The sequence below is a fragment of the Cardiocondyla obscurior genome, linkage group LG19 (genome assembly GCF_019399895.1).
Source record: "Cardiocondyla obscurior isolate alpha-2009 linkage group LG19, Cobs3.1, whole genome shotgun sequence".
NCBI lineage: Eukaryota > Metazoa > Arthropoda > Insecta > Hymenoptera > Formicidae > Cardiocondyla > Cardiocondyla obscurior.
The window spans coordinates 105877-128138 of NC_091882.1; the positions used below are offsets into that span (position 1 = coordinate 105877).

At 31.9% G+C, this 22262-nt stretch overlaps 1 protein-coding gene across 5 annotated transcripts; it reads left to right on the top strand.

The window, feature by feature from the left end:
* Window positions 1–96: 96 nt before the first annotated feature.
* Rhogef2 (Rho guanine nucleotide exchange factor 2) lies at window positions 97–22178 on the top strand. 5 transcript variants are annotated; one of them, XM_070669311.1, is made up of 25 exons: window positions 97–678; window positions 2838–3050; window positions 3122–3171; window positions 3500–3557; window positions 3639–3913; window positions 4048–4272; window positions 5752–5994; window positions 6996–7277; window positions 7464–7553; window positions 7634–7747; window positions 7895–7993; window positions 8212–8304; window positions 8541–8734; window positions 8964–9253; window positions 9549–9722; window positions 9820–9876; window positions 9966–10233; window positions 14988–15262; window positions 15375–16694; window positions 16892–17008; window positions 17243–17419; window positions 17610–17830; window positions 18039–18189; window positions 18484–18533; window positions 18939–22178. In XM_070669311.1, the coding sequence occupies exons 2-25, from the start codon at window positions 2882–2884 to the stop codon at window positions 19029–19031; spliced, it is 5085 nt and encodes a 1694-aa protein (XP_070525412.1). In that variant the 5' UTR covers window positions 97–678; window positions 2838–2881; the 3' UTR covers window positions 19032–22178. The 5 variants fall into 5 exon arrangements, with proteins under 5 accessions (XP_070525412.1, XP_070525413.1, XP_070525414.1 ...); XM_070669312.1 differs by having other exon boundaries at window positions 18942–22178; XM_070669313.1 differs by having other exon boundaries at window positions 15000–15262.
* The last annotated feature ends 84 nt before the right edge of the window (window positions 22179–22262 follow it).

Below are 22262 nucleotides of genomic sequence, written 5' to 3' on the forward strand. Positions count from 1 at the left end.
AAGCGAGTGAGAAGCGACCTTAAGTTTTCGGGTGGACGGCGAGTTAGCCCTACTAGATACCGCCGCAACCATGGCCTGTACGTTACTTGTACCAATATGGCTGCCATTTGTTAGTAGTGTATTTTTCTCTGACTTGATGCGCATTTTATAAAAAAAGCTACACTCGGTGCTTTTCGCGTCGTAGCTTTCGCGTGCCCACGTGTCGTCGCGATCCGTGCTTGACGTGTCCGGGGGTCCGTCGCCCCCCCGTAATAATGCATCACGCCTGAATACGTCTCTCGGTCGGGATGCTGTGCGCGAGAAACAGAACGGTCGCCCGTCACCAGCCATGTTCATTAAATGTCTTTTTGTTGTGACATCTTCGTGATATAATATTTTCATGCAACGTGCCGCGACGCCAAAGCGAACTCGCGCGTGCATCAACGACCCTCCGTTTCCTCGCGTACGATCCTTTTCGCTTTCTCGTCTCGTTTCGTCGTGTCTCACTTTGGCCCGCCTCATCTCGTCCTATTCCGTTCAGTTCCGTTTTGCATCGTCTCGATTGTGTCATCTCGCCTCGCTACATCTTGCCTCAACTCGCCTCACCACGTCTCGCCTCGCCTCGTTTTATTTTATCCTGCTTCATAGGACTTCCCGTTTGCCAGTGTTTACTTCAATCAAGTAAAGATTAAATGAAAGGTAATTGCATTAAATTTCTTTCTCTCTTTTTGCACGCGCGCGCGCGCGCGCGCTCGCACTCGCTCGCTCGCTCGCGGGTACGAGTGCGTGCATGCATTTTTGCGTACGTGTGCGTATTTCTACGTGGATTGTGTATTTTATTTGGTGGTGGTGTGTGCGTGTATATATATATATATACACGTTCGTGCATGTATGCATGATTTTGCAATGAAACTTTATAGCTTAAAAATCTTATCAAATGACCAGTACTCTACATGTTTTGCTAACTTTGTTCACTGCTGAGTTTTGAATTGTGTCACTTTTTTAAGCTTTTTATTCGCACGTAACGCTTTGCTCCTGATGCTGCTCTTTTCAGAACTTTATTGGTGTCATTAATCTTCAGCTTAGGAATTATTTTCTTTAAAAAGAACACACTGTCATATTTTAATGTAATTTTTATATCTTGGTACTCTTAGGCTCTAAGGTTATTGCACTTTGCTGCATATTACATATTAGAATTTAATTGCAATGATTATTCTGACATAGGGAAGTTTATTTAAAGCAGGACATTACTTTTGCATTATTAGATACATTCGTTTGGGAATATGTATATTACAATAAAGGGTTAAAGTTAGTTATTGTATAATTAAATGTATAAAATTTGTTACACGGAAAAAAAATTTTAGTTTTACATTTGATACTCTAATATACATATAATATTTTTTTTATTTTATATTTTATATAAAATTGCTTTTGAAAAATATAAATATAATAAATATAATATATCTTAGTGTGATTATACAACAGATATACATTTATTGTAAAGCTGACGAATATTACTGAAGTTGTTCTTTATAGTGTATATTAAAGTTGCTGCTGGTTGCAAAGTCTGCATTGACAATAGATACAGCGTCACACTTAGCTAAATTATGAGCCAAAAGGTGTGAAAAATAACGTTAAAAAGCTAAATAATTCTTGTGATTTGCGGTGTTATAGTAAACTAGCACTAATTTACAATTATTAGTAAAATAAAGACCTAACTGTTGTGTTTTTAATTTCTCGTTTTTAATTGCTCAAAACAAGAAAAAGTATTCTGCATGAAGAAAATAATAATTATCTGTATTTAGAACTGTCAAACAAGCGAGAGAATCAATCAGCATTGTAAAATAGCATATAAAATAGAATTTATGTTTTTTTTTACAATAATATTATAAAAAATTATAATTATAAATAAAAAAACTTAAGAAATTATAATATTATTTTATTAAAAAGTTTATTGAAGTAAATAATATTTTAGAAAGAAAAATTAAAACTATAAGAAATAATAAATTAGCTAATGTAATAAATTATGAAAATATTAATATTTATGCAAGAATAATAAGAAATAAAAGCTTTTTAAAATTTTCTTTTCATGATAAAACTCGTGCTGATTGGTTCCCTTTCGCTTGGCTTGCTTCAAGGATAGATAAACTTGTAAGAAAAAAAAAAAAATAAAATAAAAAAAGTGAAATTTAAATACTCTAAAATAATATAATATAATTATAAAAGCCGGTTAGCCAAGCGTCTATGATACCCGCCTCGTGTTCGAATCCCGACATTGTATTTATTTAAATAAAAAAAAAAATAAAAAATTAAAACAATTTTGCACGCTTTAAAATTAATCTATTATTTTATACAACGTTTATTATATGGTGAACGGTTACCACTTTTTTAAGGACTGAGTTACGTGAAATTTAAATGTACTAGTACTAAGATGTTTAAACGTGAAAGAGGAAAAAAAATTGCTACTACTTTTTTAATGATTACTAGAATAAACCAGGTTTTTTTATATTTTTTTATTTAGTAAAACATCTTTTGCATTGGTTTTCTTTTGGAAAATAAAAATAAAATTATAATGAAAAATATCGTGCGCACAGCACGTGCATGGTTTGTTCTAATGTTATTAAACTTTTTGATTTTTGAGAAGTCACGTTTACTTAATTAAAAAAAATTTTGTTTAATTTAATTTATTTATTCATATTTTTATAAAGTAATTTTTAATGTTTTTCTTTTTTTTTTTTTAGTATTTCGCATAAAATACGTACTTTAGTATTATTTAAAATTTGTTTGAATAATATAAACTTTATTAAACACACATACATATCTTTTAGTGAGTGCTATAAAAAAAAAATTTTTGGCAGTTCGGTAGCAACGGAGGTAAGGCTGGGTGGAGTTCGAAGGAGGGATGAATGGAACGGCAGCGCTACGACGCAGCGTCGGGGCTGGTGCAGGCACCATCAGTGGAGCCGTCGAACCAGCACCCATCGCCACTCTAGTTGTATACAAGGACGACGCTGGATTTGGAATGAAAGTTTCTGGTGACAATCCAGTTTACGTTCAGTCTGTGAAAGAAGGTACGTTTAAAATAATACATTTAATTTGCGTACAATATCGAACGGACACTACAGCAGCATTTTGTCTTCAGGTGGTGCAGCGGCAAGAGCTGGTCTTCATGCAGGTGACAAAATAATTAAGGTAAATACATAATAATGTTTGTTGGGAAAAAATTGTAGAAAGCTTGTTAATCTAAATCAGGCCTGTTCAAAACTTTGCTCGCGAGCTTAAGAGGATCTTAAAGCGAACACCGAACTTCTACAAGAACGGTATGGTGAAAAAGAAAATTAAATTTGTCTGTAACTATAATTTTCTGCATTACAAGAAACATATGTAAAATGTTTTGATAAATGCTATAAACGCATTCTGTTTTTGTTACACTTATTAGATATGTAACAGAATTAATTCTCAAACGAAACACTTAATACGATTTTGCAAAAGAAATAATACTTTTTCTTTTGTGTTGAAGGTGAATGGAGTCAATGTAATGCAGTCCACACATACTGATGTGGTTCAACTTATAAAATGTAAGACTTGCATTTTTTACTGGATTTAAGTTTTGTACATTTATAAACAACATATGCATTTTTGTTTTTATTATATTTTAGCATCAACTCAAGTAGTATTAACGGTACAACAAAAACCAACGTCAAGCGGCGCAGCAGCAACGATAGCAACAGCGACCACAGCAACAGCCACGTCCGGTCTGCAGGTCGGGATAATCGGAGGTACGAGTCAACAGTATCAACGCCCTGTTAGTTTATCGGCGGCTGGAACCATGTCGCCTTCGCAACCGGCGACTTCCCTTCATCGAGCATCTACTGCACCGGCGGGCGGTGCTCCGTGTACTACTACTCGAATTACGGCTCCGCAACCAGTTGACGTAAGTATAGAAGAAAGCTCGGAATTAGTTGCACAAACAAAGTTAACGCTCTTTATGCTTTAACTTTGATTTTAAACATTATAAAATTATAATTAAAACTAAAATTAAAGTCGAATTTATTGTTATTTTTTCAGCTTGAAAAGAAACGGCAACTGGAAACGCAGAGAGTTCACACATTCCAGCTGATGTTGGAAAAGGAACAAAGTTACGTAGATAAATTACGAAGCGAGTTGGCAAAAGCTGGTACCAGTAATAGTAACATCAACGTCACGTCTGTGCAAGCAGAACTGGCAGGTGCTGAGAGAAGAGTACGCACATTGCAAGAACAGCTTGCAGCGATTAGCACAGCAAACGAACAGGTCTGCATACTTATTTTTTGTTTATATGTTTATCTGTACATAACACTCTTTTAATAACGGATATCTACGTGTATTATAAACATTTTTTATTAGAAACTTTATCACATAACACATTTAAGAATTTAATGAACCTTCATGAAAGAGGAGTCGCTTTTTATGATCGAGACCTCGACTACATGTGTATTATAGACTTTATTCTCTTGACGCTCATTTATCTAAATGTTTTAGTTAGGATGCCCTGTTTTTGTCTTATATTTTATATAATTTTAGGTGTCATGTACACTGAGAAGCAGATATGGCATTTGCCGTGGCCTTTTAGGCCCGGCCCGGGGGGTGGTGATCGAGAAGACGGGGAAAGAAAGAGGCGCTTCGCGGTATATTAACTATGGGTTTCGTGTGAGGATTGACGTACATCACGATAGTGTTATACGCTAACCGCCGTCGCCGCGGTAAATGCCATATCTGCTTCTCAGTGTACAATATATTTAGTTTGGTGTTAGTTTACTAAGTCCATTTTTTATATTAAAGTTTCATGACCCTGAGTGCAACGGAAGCATCCCAAATTAGCACAGTAGAAAACGAAAACCAATCAGATTGTTTAGGTAGAATTAAGATAAATTTTAGGTAGAATTAAGATAAATTTATACAGGGTATTCCACGAGCGGTTAAGCTATTGTGGGGCATCCTGTATAATCTGTTTGGTGGTATCCGTTTTACATCGCGCATCTGGAAATTCATTCATTACAACCGCCGTGTGTTCGTTTCTTATTGTGTCCAATTCGCACTGCGATCGAACCATCGTATGTCCATTTCCTGCTGTATCATATCGTTATTATATCCATTTATTACTACGTTTCTCTTTTTAATGTGTCCGGTTGTTACTATGTTAGATTGCTGTCATTACGTCCATTTCCTATTACGTCCGATTATCACTGTGTTCGTTTTATTCTGTGCACATTCGGAGCTCGTTCTTTATTTTTTAGAACATGATAAAAATTATGCAATAAGAGACCAAGTGTAACATTTTGTTGAAAAATGTATTAAAATCTTTTTTTTTTATTCTAAGTTATTACACGAAGATTTTAGAATAAAAAACCAATTGATAGGGAGTTATTTATGTCGTCTATTAGCAACAAGGATCATTAGAGAATTTTAATAAAATTTTAAGAAAAGTAATGAGATCAAATTATTATTTTTTTTTTTTTTTTACAATTACGTTATTGTAAATGTAAAAAAATACAGTTTAAACAGTTTTATTATATTTTTTTTACTTAAATTAGCTCATATTTTTAAAAAACTTATTAATGTTCCTTAAATTTACGTAAAATTATATTTTTTATTAATTGGTTTTTTATCGCATAGTCCAAATGTTTTATTTCGCGAGTGCACCATAGCTTTCGCTTATTTTTGCTAACACATTATTGTGTTTTACAGCTTTGCTTTTCTTTGGTAACAGCAAGTTTTTGTTGTGTCTTACAGCTTTGCTCATTGGTAACAAACACCTTGTGTTCTTCGGGTTATTGTCCACCCTCAAACAACGGCAGTGGCGCAGATGTGCCGCCTCCACTGCCGTCGCGCAAATCCCTATCCATGCAAAGTCTCTCTCCGCCGCCTTTGCCTCCCCGACCTCCACCTGCCATGCAAAATACAGTCCAACCGGAGCTGGACCGACATCTGATTCACTTAACGCCTTCAACAGTCAATCAGGGTATTTCTAACTCTGTAAGTAGTCTAATTATCCAATAATAATAAATTGATTTTTTTAAATATCTGTTTTATACTTGCTAATAAACGTACATACATGTGTACGTTATGTACATATGCTGCCTGCGAAGTATTCTTTTGTCTTAGGTGGCTTTTGGCGCACGGTTATCGACAGTTTTGATACAAACTGAATCTTATGTACCCTCATACTCTCATATATTTTTAAGAATGTACTAAGATCTTTGTTAAACACACAGGCAGAAATATATGTAATAAGTTCGACAGTTTTTAGTCTGCTTGGTATAACTTTCGGAGTAATTTTCTATGCCAGTTAATAGTAACTTTTAAATGCACAGAACCTTTCACATTCACTGATACACGTACATATATCTAATATATGTATATAATATATATTTATTAATACAAGTAGAAAAGGGTGGCATGGACCCTTGCTGTATTATATATGGTCCTAACAGTCGAATCTAACCAGTCAGACGGCCAGATATTAAACATAACAATATAACACAAATTTTTTCAATTTATGCACAGGATATTCTACAAATTACTGCCGAAATTTTAACGATATATTTTTGAACTGAAAATAAAACGAAAATTCTAATGCGTAACTGTGAAAATAAAAGATCGTTTATTTTGAAGGCGTTAAATATAACAAAAGCTATTGGTTTGTGACATTTTACGAATTTATAGTTTGTTTTATGTATTATTTTTATTATTTTTAATATTCTGTAATAATATCACTTGATCTCTGTTACTGACATGTACAATACGTTATATTTTTTTATTTAATTACAAGTGAACTAATAATTTAACTCTTTACAAGCTTGCAGTTTTTAAATACAAATTAACAATAAAATACTTTTTTTTATTACGATAAAATTTGTATTGAGTATTAAAACTTTTGTCTTATTATTGGTTCGAGAATGCGTAAAAATTTCGTTTGCGATTTGTGGAACACTATGTATAAAACTTGTAATAATCTGTAATGAATTATTATATAGTTTTCCCAAGATGCGGATTTAAGTGCCTCAAGCGCGCTTAGTAAGCACCAACGAACAAAGTCCAGCCCGGAACAATTGGGAACGACTGCGCTGTCCCCGTCGGAGGCTAGTAGACGTTTAATTGCTTCCGAATCAATGAATGATTTATTACCTCCACGACACGTCAGGCATAATGATATCGATGTTAATGAATTGCCACGTGTTACGCCACCAGGGACTCCGCCACCGCCATATCCTGCTCCTGTTCTAGGGCAAGATATTTTCTCGTCCACATTAGAAGATGTAAATATTTTATTTGTTCGAAACTTTCATTAGCAGTTACACATTTTTTATTATGACTTAATTTACATTAAATTCTTTTAATCTCTCAGTATAATTAAATATAATTAAATCAGATAATTAAATTATAAGTCGTAAAAAACTGTATAGAATCTTTTTACATATTTCTTTTTGTTGTTGTAATAACAGGCACTTGCGATTGATATCATTCCTGGACTGCCAGCGTTTCAACAGCCAATTATGTCAATGGAAGAAGATGATGTTAGCGATCAGGAAATCGTAAGTTATCCAAGAATTTATGTATAAAATGCTTTTCAACATCTGTGGATATGAATTTACCTTGTTGATTAATATTTTAGGGTCAATTAGAAGATCACGGCCCGTTCCAATCTTTATCCAGGCTGTGGGGACATCACGCGCACCTTGCTGTATTTATTAATTACGTATTATCTAATAGTGATCCTTCTAGTTTGGTACGTATAATTATTTGCAATACTTTATTACATATATTTAAATTGTGGCACGTTCCAAGATACAACTGTTTTTATGATAAAAAATTTATATAAAAACTAATTGATATATACTATATTTATATTAATATAATTTTTTTTTCTTTGTAGTTGTTTTACTTAGTAACCGATTTGTACAAGGAGGGAAATGCCAAAGAGATGAAGAAATGGGCATACGAAATTTATTCTAGTTTTCTAGCACCTGGTGCAGTAAGTAATTCAATGCATAAATACATATATCATATAAAATTAAAATTTTTTTTGTGTTTACGTAATCACATTACACTTAACATTTTCTTTGCAATATTTTTATTATATTCTAGTTGAATATAATTTTATTTTATTATGCAATTTGAGATCGATTTATTACTTTGTTTCCTTCGAATTTTTCAACTACCTATATAACCGTATATATATTATCTGTTTAGCCGTTACGTCTGCATAATGTGGATGAGACTATTGCAATTGAAATTCACGATGTTCTGTTGAAAGAATCTGATAAAGAAGAAATTCTCAGAAAGGTATGTGGCATTTGGCATAAGCCAAAATACAAAAAATTAATGTACAGGTTATTAATAAATTTTTATTTTAAAACATTATAATGAAAAAATTTATTAACTATTGTATAATAAATATTTCTACAGTTTTTTAAGTTTTAAGCAGTATTTTTTAAATTATAAGAATTATTAAGTTTATTTTTGTTAGACTTTATAAATTTTGTTAATATTGTGACTAACTTTAATTGTTTTTATTACAGATATTTTATAAGCCACGTACTAAAGCAAAAGAAGAATTGAACGAACAGCTGATGCACTTTCAGCAGAAAAGAACTGCAGGACTAGCCACAATCTTTGGCCCAACTGACATTTCACTTGATGAAAGCATATCCGATAAAGCGCGTGAAACAAAAATTATTGAGACGTATCTTTTGCCGAAAATGGAGCCTTATCTGTAAGAGATTTTACTTAAAGAAGTTTTATTTATAGAAACTAAACTTTTTATAAGATTTTGTTAAAGATAAAAAATAATTGAAACGATACATACAAGCAAATAGTAAAGTACTTATAGTTAATAATACAAAAAAATATTGAAATAATTCTAATATTAAAAGATTATGCTGCGTTTTTTTTTTTTGTAATATAACTATAATGTACAAGATAAAAATTTGGAAAATTTTCAGGGAAGATATAGAAAAAGACAACGTAGATTTGCGACTTTTCACGACGGCAGCTAGTCTGGCTACCATATTAATAAAGATTTTCCAGTTGCGACCGGTATGGGCCGATCGAGTGCCCACCTTTGTTGCAAAAGATAAATCTAACATCAAAGCACGGTTACTTACTGGAAGATCACGTAAAATGACAATTAAAGGGCATCATTTCGTAGCGCATCAGTATTTTACAACGACTTACTGCAATCATTGTCAAAATCTTATCGGCGGAATTGGTCCTCAAGGATATTTATGCAGTGGTATGTAAAATATTTAATTAATCGCTTTCAAAATTTTTATTGTACAAAAATTTACTTGAAAAATAAATGTGTAGGGCAGCTCAAGATATTAATTATAAAAATCGGTCTAGAAAAAAACAAAGTTCGATTTTGCATGCAAAGAATTTTTTACTCTATCCCCTTTTCATTATGGAAAAAATTTTTATAAAATACTTATGTTAGTCCACAAAAACGGCATCTTCGTATACTCACTATGCCACTTTTACTGTGTGTACAATCAATGATAATAAAGTATTATTTATTAATTGATTAATAGATTGTTCCCTCAGCGTGCATCGACAATGTGTTCGTGTATTAGATGAAAATTGTCTTGGACCCTTAGTGCGAAAAGAAAAAGCCAATGATAGAATTAGTAAATTGATGGAACGTATCCGACCGGAGAGGAAGCCTCCATCGTCCCATCATCATTCCCAGAATCAAACGTCGCATCGTAAGTTTAGCTTTTAATAGTTTATACAAATTGTAATTTAAGTTTATACATTACATGATTTTTATTGGTATTGACAACATTTGTTTTTTTTTCGCAGACGATAAAATGAAAAAGAGTGAAGAAGATTGTGGTGCATTAACAGATGGAGAAAATGGTAAGAATCTTTATTCTCTGTTTCTTAATTATTTTTAATATACAATGTTTATGTACATGCTATTGTTATATGAATATTTCTATTTTCAGGAGAGCATCGTATAGGTTTGGCCGGTAACACTCGCAACAATTGTGACAGAATGAGAATTTCCAGTTTAGGAGGAATCGTTGATCATGCAGATACTATGGATAATCCCTCGTCGCGAGAAGATATTTCCGAAATGGTCCAGCAAAATATTTCTAGTAAGCCAAAGACGTCAAACATCAACAGGTCTGAAAGTTATAAAGAGCGGATACATCATAAGCGACAATTAAGGGAAAAGAGAAAGACCAGCGATCCAAATCTTTCGAAAACAAAGTGAGTATTTAAAACAAAGTACTAATAAATATTTACGATACTATTAAAATATCTAATTAACTATGAATACTCAAACATTAAAGAACAATTTTTTAGTATTGTGTGTAATTGTTCTCACTTTCGCGATATTGGATTAAAATAATTAAAGCAAGAATAATTAATTATTTTTTTTATTTTTCTATTAAAAATAATTTATTCGTAATTTAAAGATATTTACTCTCGGTGCTATTTTAAGGATAAAATATTTCTGAATAGATGTTTATGTGCATTTTTTAAAGATTTATTTTTCGTATATTAAATAGACAACTGTAGATAGATGTTGGAGACATTTTTACTGTATTATTCAGACTGGCAGTGGTATTTTTAGCACGTATGTTCTAAAGTAGGGAACAGATATGAAAGAACTTGCGCAAAGTGAGACCTTCGCATGATGAATATGGAATTAATTATCTTCGCGGCAAGCAAAGAGTATATTTAATTTCAAGACAAAAATTAAAAAATAAATTATTTTAATTCTGTTTTTACTTCAAATAATATTTTATTTCTTTGTTGTCTAATAGAAAGTTAATTCTAAATAAAAAGCTTCTTTCAATTAGGTAATTGAAAATATATTTTAAACGTTAATAAGGATTATACGTGATAATATTCGCGGAGTGGCTATTGCGCCAGGGGGTAAAACGTTCTCGAGTCGCTATGTTCGTGCTATCACCGATAGAGCGATAAAAAGCTACCTCGCCATTTGCTCGCTATTACTGTACTGTTAAAAATGGCATTCGGCCGTATGCCTGGACTAGAGGCTGCTCGTCTACGTATTAGCGGAGGCCGTCCGGGCCCACGGACTTTTGGCAGCGTTCCTCTTTTACGCCTCGCCTCCCCCGTCCTTTCCGTAACGAAACGCGCGCGAAGAGCGCAAACTCGACCCGCTTATCTCATTCGCCGTTGTACGAAGGTGTGTATACAGAACCGTCATTCGAAAGGCCTTCAGTATGACATTAAACGTTCAATTCCGCGGATGGCTATTGCGTCGCTTCGATGGCACGGGACACCCACGCTTTCGGGGTACTTTTGAAACGACCGCTCTCCCTTTAACGTTTCAGTCGAAAGCTCGATCGCGCCGCTACCTCGTTGCCGATCTCGTTCTCGTTTCGATTGTGTATTACTCGCGCCGCTATTAATCACCCTTTCTTAATTACTCGACAGTTTATTGAAAGCTCTGTGACTTACGCGACTTGTACGAAATATTTATTTGTGAATATGTGAAGTAGTAAGGTAACATTTGCCGCGTATTAATGGAAAATTTCGCAACGATATTCTTTTTCCAATGCATTGAAGTTAATATAAGAATAAATTATATACATATATTATTTAAAAATATTTTAAAGACATAAAATTATTAAACAAATTTACAACAAGAGTACACATTACGTATAACAAATATTTGAGATTATCGAAATGTCTGCGCAATTTCTCATACATTTAAATTAAGAAGAGATATTCAAACGTTTTCGATGATTCACTTTATTATTCTTGTTAAAACGCGTGTATATACCCGCCGAAATAGAATTCCATTTAATAGAAACTTATAACATTTTTATTAAATTTATATTAAATATTTTAATTTTATTAATGCTTATTATTGTGCTAAATTATGATTTCTAATATTATTCCACGCTATTTTATATAAACGTAAATTGCACGATTTTAAGTTATTTCAGAAAATTTTAGTAAAGTGGTTATTATGTGCTAAAATTAATTATTTTTTTTCGAGTCAATAAGAGACTTCAATGTGGAAATGTAATATCTTAATGAATTCGCGAAGTTTTTCACTTTCATATTGGTAAATCAATTAGGAGATTAATTAAACGAACGCGTCTTGTCAATATCTAAGTTTAGGATTCCCCGAATGTTTAATGATTTCTATTCTATGCCAAGAGGAGCCACGTCGACAAATGACGTATGAATTGATATATGCTTCGGAATGCCTCGGAATAGTCCGAATTCGTAAAAATCACAAAAGAAAACCGTGTTACACACACGGTTATTTATACAGTACCAGAGAACTCGTATATGTAGGTCTCGTAAATGTGGCTCGTTCCATCGGCAGTGTAACTTGAATTTGTCGAGAATTCATCGAGTAACATTCCCAGTTGTAACTCGAACATTTCGAAATTTGTTTAAAATAGTCACTACATTTTTAACTAATTATTAAAGCTATCCTAAAATTTTCAACAATATAGACATTTTTTAAATATAATATATACTTTGCGCCGATGTTGGGCAAATTAATTAAATATCTTTAAACGTTTGTACTTATAAATTATTTATATAATAATAATTATAAATTATTATTAGCGTTATAAAAGCGAAGGGTATGAAGATTTCTATTAGAAACGGCTAACCAGAGTTAATCATTCCGGTGAATAATTTTTTAACATTTATATTTCTAATTTACTTTTGAATATTTATATATGTATAGTTTAATGACTTACTCAATCTTTTTTGTATTAAATTTTTCTCTTGCATGCTACGGGTATTTTTTTTTTTTTATTATAATTACGTACAAAAGTTTTTGATTAAATTTTAACAACCTCATTTCGTGCTACAAAAACGAAGTATTTGTGGCTCGAAAAAAGTACGCGTAGTGAGGAACATCCTATACAATATTGATTTGAAGGTATCGATCGCTTCGGAAATAAAAGCTAAGACATATCCCTGCTCTGACATCACTCGGTTTACCAACGTATACACATATTGGACAGACTCGATAAACGGATCGTTTTTTTTCTCTCTCATTTGGCTTTTCCATTGATTTTTTAAAAATAAGTAATATTTTCTTTTAAATCACTGTCTATTTCTTTTTTATAAAAAATTATTCTTCTAGCAATTTTAATTTTTATATTTTTTTTTCATGCGTAATGTTTTATCGTGTTTAATTAATGATTGAACTGTATACCGTAACAAAATTTTATTGCACTCCAGAGAGTTACATACCTTCGGCGCGAGTAAAAATAGTCTACATTTAGGAATTTTTAGTACAGTAAACTGTGTTGCACTCAATGCAAATGCATTGCTGAAACAAACGCTGTAGTGCACGTTGTTATTATCGAAACAAACGCTTTAGTATGCACTTTCTGAACTAGATCAACCAGAGCGGCTGAAAAAACAAACCTCGTGTTTCTATTGCTGTTCTTAAAAACGCCGCCACATGCGGGGGTAACTTACGTGTGCGTATAAATTTTCCCCAACGAATCGGACCGTCACGTCTGAATATCAGCTTCCGCTGGCACGGCTGTGATGATTAATATCTCGATTTTTATTTCAAGCCCCGCTAAAATTCTAACTATTTAAATCGGCGAGAGTGAGAATTATCGGCCGCGTAAATATAGTGAAAATTTTCCTCACGTGCAATGTGGTGAAATCTGTAAACAGCTAAGAGAAGAAACATAAAGAAAATGAGGCAGCGCGGCTCGCGACGCGTCCGTTCACGAATAACGTCCAGTGATGAGAGTTCCGTCGATCCGTCGGTATTAGAACTGGCATCTCATTCGGATCAATTGGGTGATGCCCCCGCGAAGAAAAATTCGGATCTTAACGAAAACGACAGTGCGTTGCATACTCTGTCGAACGACGATGTCGCAGTCGCCGCCGCGCGTGAATGTCTACATTATCTCGACGAACGACGCACGAAGTCCGAAAGGTACTTTTCCTAATAGAAGGAATTAGAGTTTTATCGTATTCTCGTTTTCCTTTCCAGTGTTAAATAACTAATTTGTAAATTAGTCGTAGAGAGAGTAATAACGATTTTAACAGTTACTTTTATTACCACTTTATGCATTGCAAATTTTATTCGTTCACATAACTGTGGTCTTTAATATACGATAAAAGTAAAATATATTGATTTAAATGGCTTCAGAACATAGAACAGATTTTAAAGAATATTTTATTAATTAAAACGCTGTTTTAATTACGCTTTTAAATGGTGTTCGCCGGTTGAAAGATTGTGTGAGAAATTATATATTAATGTTACAAAAATGTAATTGAAGCGAGTGTACTAAAAGATTGAAAGTATTTAACTTTCTCAAAATTAAACAGTAAAAATTGAGAGAAGAAAAGGTTTTTTTGTGGTTTGAGTATTTATAGTATTTATAATTAAATTAGAGATTGACAAAAATGTGTATAAAATATAAATTTATATCTTATTGTTTATTAGTGTAATTATATAACATTAATTTAATGCTAATATAAGTTGTTTAATGTATTTTATCATATAATACATTTTATAATAATTTGTGTAAGTATTTATAATAAGTATTAAAAAGCAATTTAATTTTTTAGCTTAAGGAACAGCAACTTCTATTAACTATTTTATAACATTCGCAAACATAATCATTTCATGAAAACGTATACTGCTTTAAATGTGAGACAGTGCACATTTCCCCAAGGTTACAATTTTAATTAAAAAGAAATCCATTGTTCTGAATACAATGAGGAAATTAAGATTTTAAATATATTCTTTTATTTTGATATGCGTAAAATTTTAATTTCATAAAATTTTCTAAAAAATAACAAAATAGAAATTTAAAAAATCCAGTTTTTGTTCAAGAAAATAACTTTTCTCTAAAGAATATATTTTTTTTTATACGTGAAAATAATGTAATAACGTAAATTGCAATACTGAACCGATTGGTCTCGAACGCTGAATATTATAGTTAATAAGTTAGTGAAATACATACATTGCTAACGATTGACTATAGAGTCGATTGCAGTGACTGCGAACAACCGTCCGGCACATTTCCTGGGAACTCGGCCGCCAGTTCGTCAAACAGTAGCCTTTCGACGAGGAGCCTGGATAGTCCTAGTTCCAGTTTGGAACAGGTACACCCGACTTCATCGGCGGCAAACGCGTCAACCTCTTGGGACAGTGATGTTGATGTTGAGGCTGATCCGCCGGATTGGAGTCAAGCTGTGCCAGAGGACGTTCTTACACAACTCAGTAACTCTGAGAAAAAGAGACAAGATGTTATTAATGGTGAGTAGTTAATTTGCCATAATATATGAAACCCATTGACTATTTTATAATTAAAAAAAAATCAAAAAATTACTTTATAAAAAATATCTTTTTTTTTTTTTTTTTTTTTTAGAATTGTTTCACACCGAACGCTCTCATGTTCGCGCGCTGAAAGTACTTTCACATGTCTTCCACAAGCCCTTGCTGGAATCTCAAGTGCTGCCATTAGATCAGATTCAATTGCTGTTCTCTAATTTGGACGAAATGCTCATGATACATTCACGTTTTAACCAAACGATGAAACGGAAGAAAAAGGAGAATCCATGCGTGAGCGACGTGGGTGAAGTTCTGCTGGAAATGTTTGACGGCGAAGCTGGCGAGATGTTTGAGAAGGCTGCGTCAATTTACTGCGCTAAGCAGCAGGTAGCACTGGATGCTTTGCGCGATCGCCGACGTAAGGATTCCAAGTTAAATTCTTTCCTAAATGAGATAGAGGCAAATCCATTGTGTCGCCGTCTACAATTAAAAGATCATATACTTACCGGTATGCTGCGACTTACAAAGTATCCGCTGCTCTTTGAAAATCTCGCTAAATACACGCCGGATAATAATGAAAAGGAAAAAGCAGCTATATTGCGCAGTCTCGAACGCAGTAAAGAGATTTTGAGTAGAGTCAACCAAGCGGTGAAAGAGGCCGAGGATCACCAACGACTGACGGAAATTCAGCGAACGATCGATCGGTCGGCCTTTGATAAGTTTGACCATCCAACCGTGCAAGAATTTAAAAACCTCGATATTACAAAGCGCAAGTTGATATATGAGGGACCGCTGCAGTGGCGACGTACCGAGCCGAATCGATCAATGCCAAATCGCTCGGTGCCGAAGCCCGTTGACTTACATGTAGTATTACTTGACGATACGATCTTCTTTCTGCATCGGCAAGACGACAAGTATTTGCTTAAATTTATCAATACGACCAATCAAGCGGGTAATTCCGTGTTGAGTCCGATCGTAAAGCTGTCCACTGTTCTGGTGCGTCACAACGCCGCCGAAAAGGACTCACTTTATCTTGTCAATACCTCGCAAAATGGCGCACAGATGTACAATCTTGTAGCACCGTCCTCGGCAGAACGCAAGCTTTGGTGCAAGCATATCTCTGAGGCTGTCGAGGCCTACAAAGCGCGTGATCGTCAGGGTAGGAGACCAACACCTTCCACCACGCTATCAGAGGAGCCGACGCAATCAATGGAAGACGCCTCGTCATCCGGAATGGAAGCCGATGGATTAATTATTGAGAAAGACCAGCCGCAGAATCGGGAATCGAAGGATCTCGGACAAAGTACTACCGACATGCAAGATCATGACGAGGAAATGCCGGAAACTATTACCGCTACGGGAACTTCTACAGTCGAACAAACGCAACGAATACAATCATCTGAGTCGCCAACGACAGGTTGTATCACGTTATATATTTAGAGAGTATAGTGGTATAAATTAACTCCAAAAAAACTTTTAAAAAATTATTTTTATATGTCCGAATAAAAAAACCTTTACAAAAATTAAATAAATATATATACCACTATTTTTGTACAAAGGACAAAGCAATTTTTTTAATCGTTCTTTTTTTAATTCTTTTTTTTCTATATATAGGTCTAGCAGAGCCTTTACGAATGGTTACGTGTACTCAATTATCATTGATAGATCCATTGGAAGTTCATGTGGAATTACCACCAGTACATGTTGCGGAACCAGTTCTTACACCGATAGGTAAAAAATTGCTTTTTAAATAATTTTAGATTATATATTATCACTATTAAATGCATTATTTATTAAACAAAAAAATCAGTACGTCGGTTTTGGTGCCATTTTTCCAATTATACAATAATAACAGCAGAAAATTTTATAGAACTTTCGCAATATAATTTTGAAAAATTTTTTATGTAATTACCAAATATTCATATAATAGTGTAAACAAGTTACGATTATCTTAAAATATTTCAGAATGTTTAAGGCGTAAAGATGAAGTAATCAAACAGGCTTTACTCGAAAAGCAATCATTGATGGCGGACATATTAAATATTCCTAAAGAAGATTTCGAGCATGTGGCGGACATGGCATCTGAACCGTCACCGGTGGAAAAAGAGCCTGCTGAACTTATACTTGCTGCTATTAACCAAAGTATTTATTAAAAACAATAAGTAGGAAATTTAATTTACAATAGTTCGTATTTTATTGAAATAATTAGTAAAGCTTATTAAAGCGAGTCCCAGATGCACAATGTAAAACGGACTTAATAATGTATATTTATAAAACATTATTTATAGAATAAAATTGTCTACCCAACCTTATGTTTCATGTTTGATTGCAGCTGATCAATTAATGGGAATGTTAAACTCTGCATTAAACGTAAGCGAGACGGAAACAATATTTGCGACACGTGGGACATCGACACAATCTTCTCCTGCGTGCGAAGCTACTGGTTGCCCTTCACTACGAAGTCATTCACATTCTCAGCAATCAGTTATGGGAATGATGCAACCGATTTGCCACTATCTCACATCTCAGCTTTCACAATTGTCGCAACTTCTGGTAAGTACAACTATTACTTATTTCACAAATCAGTGAAACAAGATTTTTCTGTCATCTAAAAAGTTACAATATCTTTTTATACTTTTTATATTGTTCAAAATCAGACCATTTCCCTGCATTTTCGCTAAATATTTAGGTATTGGAAGGTAAATTTTGTTTTCTGTTTTCTTGAAAAAAAAAAAATGTTATGTTTTTTTATAAATTACAGGAGATTATAAAAGACAGAGAAGAAGAAAGGGAGAAACTGCGGAAAGAATTACGAAGAAATAGAGAACGTGTTCACGCGCTTGACACTGACGTGCAGCGTCGTGAATTTTCGGAAATGATGACCGTGACAACTCACACGCAAACAATGCTCGGTGAGTACCTTATTTCCTTTAATTTTATTCATAATTATTGCAATATAATTGCAATTTAGTATGATAGATTTAAAAGGATGCATTTAAGAAAAGGAATAATTCGGTCAACAATTCTTGAAGAAAATAGGCAAATTTTAAAATATATTTTCTCATAAAAATAAACAGATAAAAAATTTCTTTATATATACAAAATTATAAGTTTTATATTTTTTATAGTTGAAAGAACTTGTGTACTTTTAAGCGAACATCTCATAGCAAAACAGTTCAATAACATTTGATATGTTGTCTTTGTAGATGACGTAGTGCATCATGATAATTGCACCAGTGACTTCGCTCATCATGATGTAAGAATGCTTCTTTAATTTGTATAACTGTGTATTAGCTTGAATAATTAACATATTAATATCTCATTTAAAAAGATTAATAATAACCATATTAACATACTTTTTAGTTATTTCATAAGAGTAATAATTTTATCACTCTTATGTATATCACTTAACATACTTTTAAAGAATACTGTGAAATATTTAAAACCTACAAAATAAATTTTAATTAATAAAGATTCTTTTACTGAATCTTTAATAAATTAAAAATAATTTTTTTCGTTAAATAGGTGATCGAATGTATTACAAATTCATGACTGAATCAGCTGACATACTTACAGCATATTGCTACCGTTGTGTTGTTAATACTTTTAAACTTTATCCTCTTCTATTTGAAATTTATACTAAATATATTTTATTTGTTAGCAGGAGTTTACTGACGCACATAGAGAAACGGCTCCAGACGGAGAGTCGGAAAATCTTGAAAAAACCGAAGTTATGGGCGACAGCGTTGGTTGAAACAGCTGAGAAACTATCTATTGATTACATCTTTCCTGATGCGGTGCATTTTACGAGCGGTGCTGGAACGCTTTCGTATAACGGGAGAAATCAAAATTATTTGTAAAAAGAAAAACGGACGACGCATATACATGCAAACACATATTGCATATAATTATCTTGAACGATATAGTCGTAAACAACAGGAAGAAGCAAAAGTTGTTAGCTGTTTTATTTAATTCTTTGTAATTCTTAGGAATTTTAATGAAATGTTGTAAAATGTGAGATACGTTCTGCAGATTTAATTTATTGTGTTTACAAACAATCCGTATTTCTTCAGAATGTGTATTTTTTTCACTATTGTTTATGTTATACAAAATTCTATCTTTGTGCAATGTAATTTCAATAAAATTCGTGACTCATTAATATAACCATTTTTTAAAATATAAACTCATAAAAAAATAACTTGCTGGTGTATCAGACAATATATCCCCAACTTACTACATTAAATGTAATGAGTAATATAATTGTGATTAACTATATAACATATAATATCATTAAACACGTTTCGTAAATAGTATCACTTTAAAAAAATAATAATAAATCGATTAATTGCATTTTATATTCATATTTTTTTAAATAAAATGTTTTTCGAAAATATTTAACAATAAAACAGCTAACTCTTTGTCATATTCCTGTATTTATTAAAAAATGTATCGATAATTAATACCTTTACCAAAGATTTTATGTAAATGGATTTACATAAATTGTACTAATCTCTCAAATGCAACTTTTTGTACATCATTGCGTTGCGTTACAAACTGAGTCCTGTATATTATTCTGCTATTATTTTGAAAAGGAAGTCTATATGCAAAAAAGAAAATTAAAAAAGAAAGAAGAAGCAAGGAAAAATTTGTAAAAATTTTTGATATAATTATTAATTGGCTGTTGTTAATTCTTTTATAGTTATTAGTTTGTATATTACTGTAAGTATACAAATTTGCATTTCAGTTATTTAAAAAACAATAAAATAACTAAGAAAAGATTTGGATTTTTTATCTTGAAATTAATCATTAAATGTAATCATTAAAGATATAGAAAGATGCCTTTGCGAGATTTTAAAGAAAAAAAAAGTACATACAGTGAATGCAGAATGTTGTTTTTATATCTTTATAAAGTCATGTACTCAATAGGTATCATTTACAAACGATCCTAATATACTTCCAAATCTTATATCGATTTGGAGCATTTGTAAACGGAATAAATGAAAAATATATAAAGATAATACAATTACGAAGACTCGTTACGTATAATCTGTAGGAGAGATTTGCAGGTCTGTAGATTCAATTTTGCATAATTCACGACTTCCATAACTCGAGGGCTTCGTTAATTTAAGCATCGAAATATCTGCGAATTATTCCAGTATCTAAGATTCTATGAATTCTAAATTTTCTAAATTTTACTTTAAGAAATTCACAGTTTTGTGGCACAAAGGCTATAAAACTCTGCACAAAAACTACATTTTTTTAAAGATACACATGTCTCGGAATGTAGGAATTCAAGAATCTTTAATTACAAATAAATGACTTTATGAAATAGAATATAATTTATGTACTTAAAATTAATTTTTTTACGCATAATACACATATTTATATGCAACATATATATAAACATATATAGCAGACATGTATAATATTTAATAATTGGTATCTTCGTGGTAGGATGTCTCAAAATAATTCTATGAAATACCCTGTATAAGATGTGTACCAAAATTTTGTGAATGTCGAGAATTGCAGCATCATTTTAGCATTACTGCGAACATAGTATTGTAATAGATTTCAGGTGCGATAAAACGTAAAAAGACATCCTTTGTCGATCTTGCTAGTAATAAGTAAAATTGTATTAACATTTCAATTTTCAGTAATTTATAATTGAACTGCGAAATATTGATATAAATGCATATCTTTTTGACATTTTTTATATGAATTAATACGTAATTTATGTGACATGTGTTGTTCTTTTATGTGGAAAATTCGTAGAATGAGATTATTCTGTAAGGAATATTTTAAAAGTTTATAATAGCAATTGACTTGCTAAACGCAAGGAAATATATATAACGATAGCATTTTATATCCATGTAAATGATTTTATATTAACGGAATTTGATAAAACGTATTTACAAAATATAGTATAAAGCTAAATCAATTTGGTACATTGTATAGGAATGTAAAACAAATATGCAAGCGATTATTAATATGAAATGTTTCATATATATGCATGCATGCTTTTTTATTAAGGCTTTTGATTATTTATCATTATTATCTCAGGTTGTGACATCGTAAATGAGACACCACGCAATAAAATTTCTTGCAAAGTATATTCATATTTAGAGAAATATTTTGCAATAAAACAATTTGCAATTGATAAAATAGACTTATAAAATATAATTTAGAACTTTCCCAAACAAAAAAAATTTTAAATAAGTTTTATTAATTATTTCTACCAATTTTCTATTCTGTCGTCAACATTGCTTCATTAAAACACATTATGAAATAAATATATTTTGCAAGAAATTTTTTTTTAATGCATGTTTTTACCTCTGACGTCAAAATCTGAGATGGTAGTGACGAATGACCAGAAGATTTAATAAAGAAGTGTAGTTACATGAAATATTAATATAAAGTATCTCGAGCAAAAACATACTATATAAATTACTAGACATAATTAACAAGATAAACAAAATTCTTTCAAACTGAATACGATTTAGGTCATTTAAGATCATGAGATCAAAAACGTTTGATCTTTTTTACTTTCAACTTTCTTTCTTTTACAATAATTAAATAGATTTATATTAATTATTGCAGAAAGGACTCATCTACTTACATAAAATCTTTGTTACTATAGAAAACACACGTAATCCCTAATAATGGTATGCGAAAACCATTACAAATGCAATTGTATATGTATAAAATATTTAATTACATCATAGACGATATTATTTTATTATATTAATATTATTGTATTAAAGCAGTTATTGATTTATAATTCTTTGTACTCGTCTTTTTAATATCGATTATGTATATGGACTTTAAAAAGATACTGTTGCATTAAGGAAAGGAAGAAGACAAGAGACGTGAAATAATAAAGAAATGCTTTTAACTCTTGTAATGCGTAACTTTATACGTTATAACAATTATATATTTATAAATACATATAAAAGTAGTATTTATAAACGTTGTCTTAGTTTTTAAT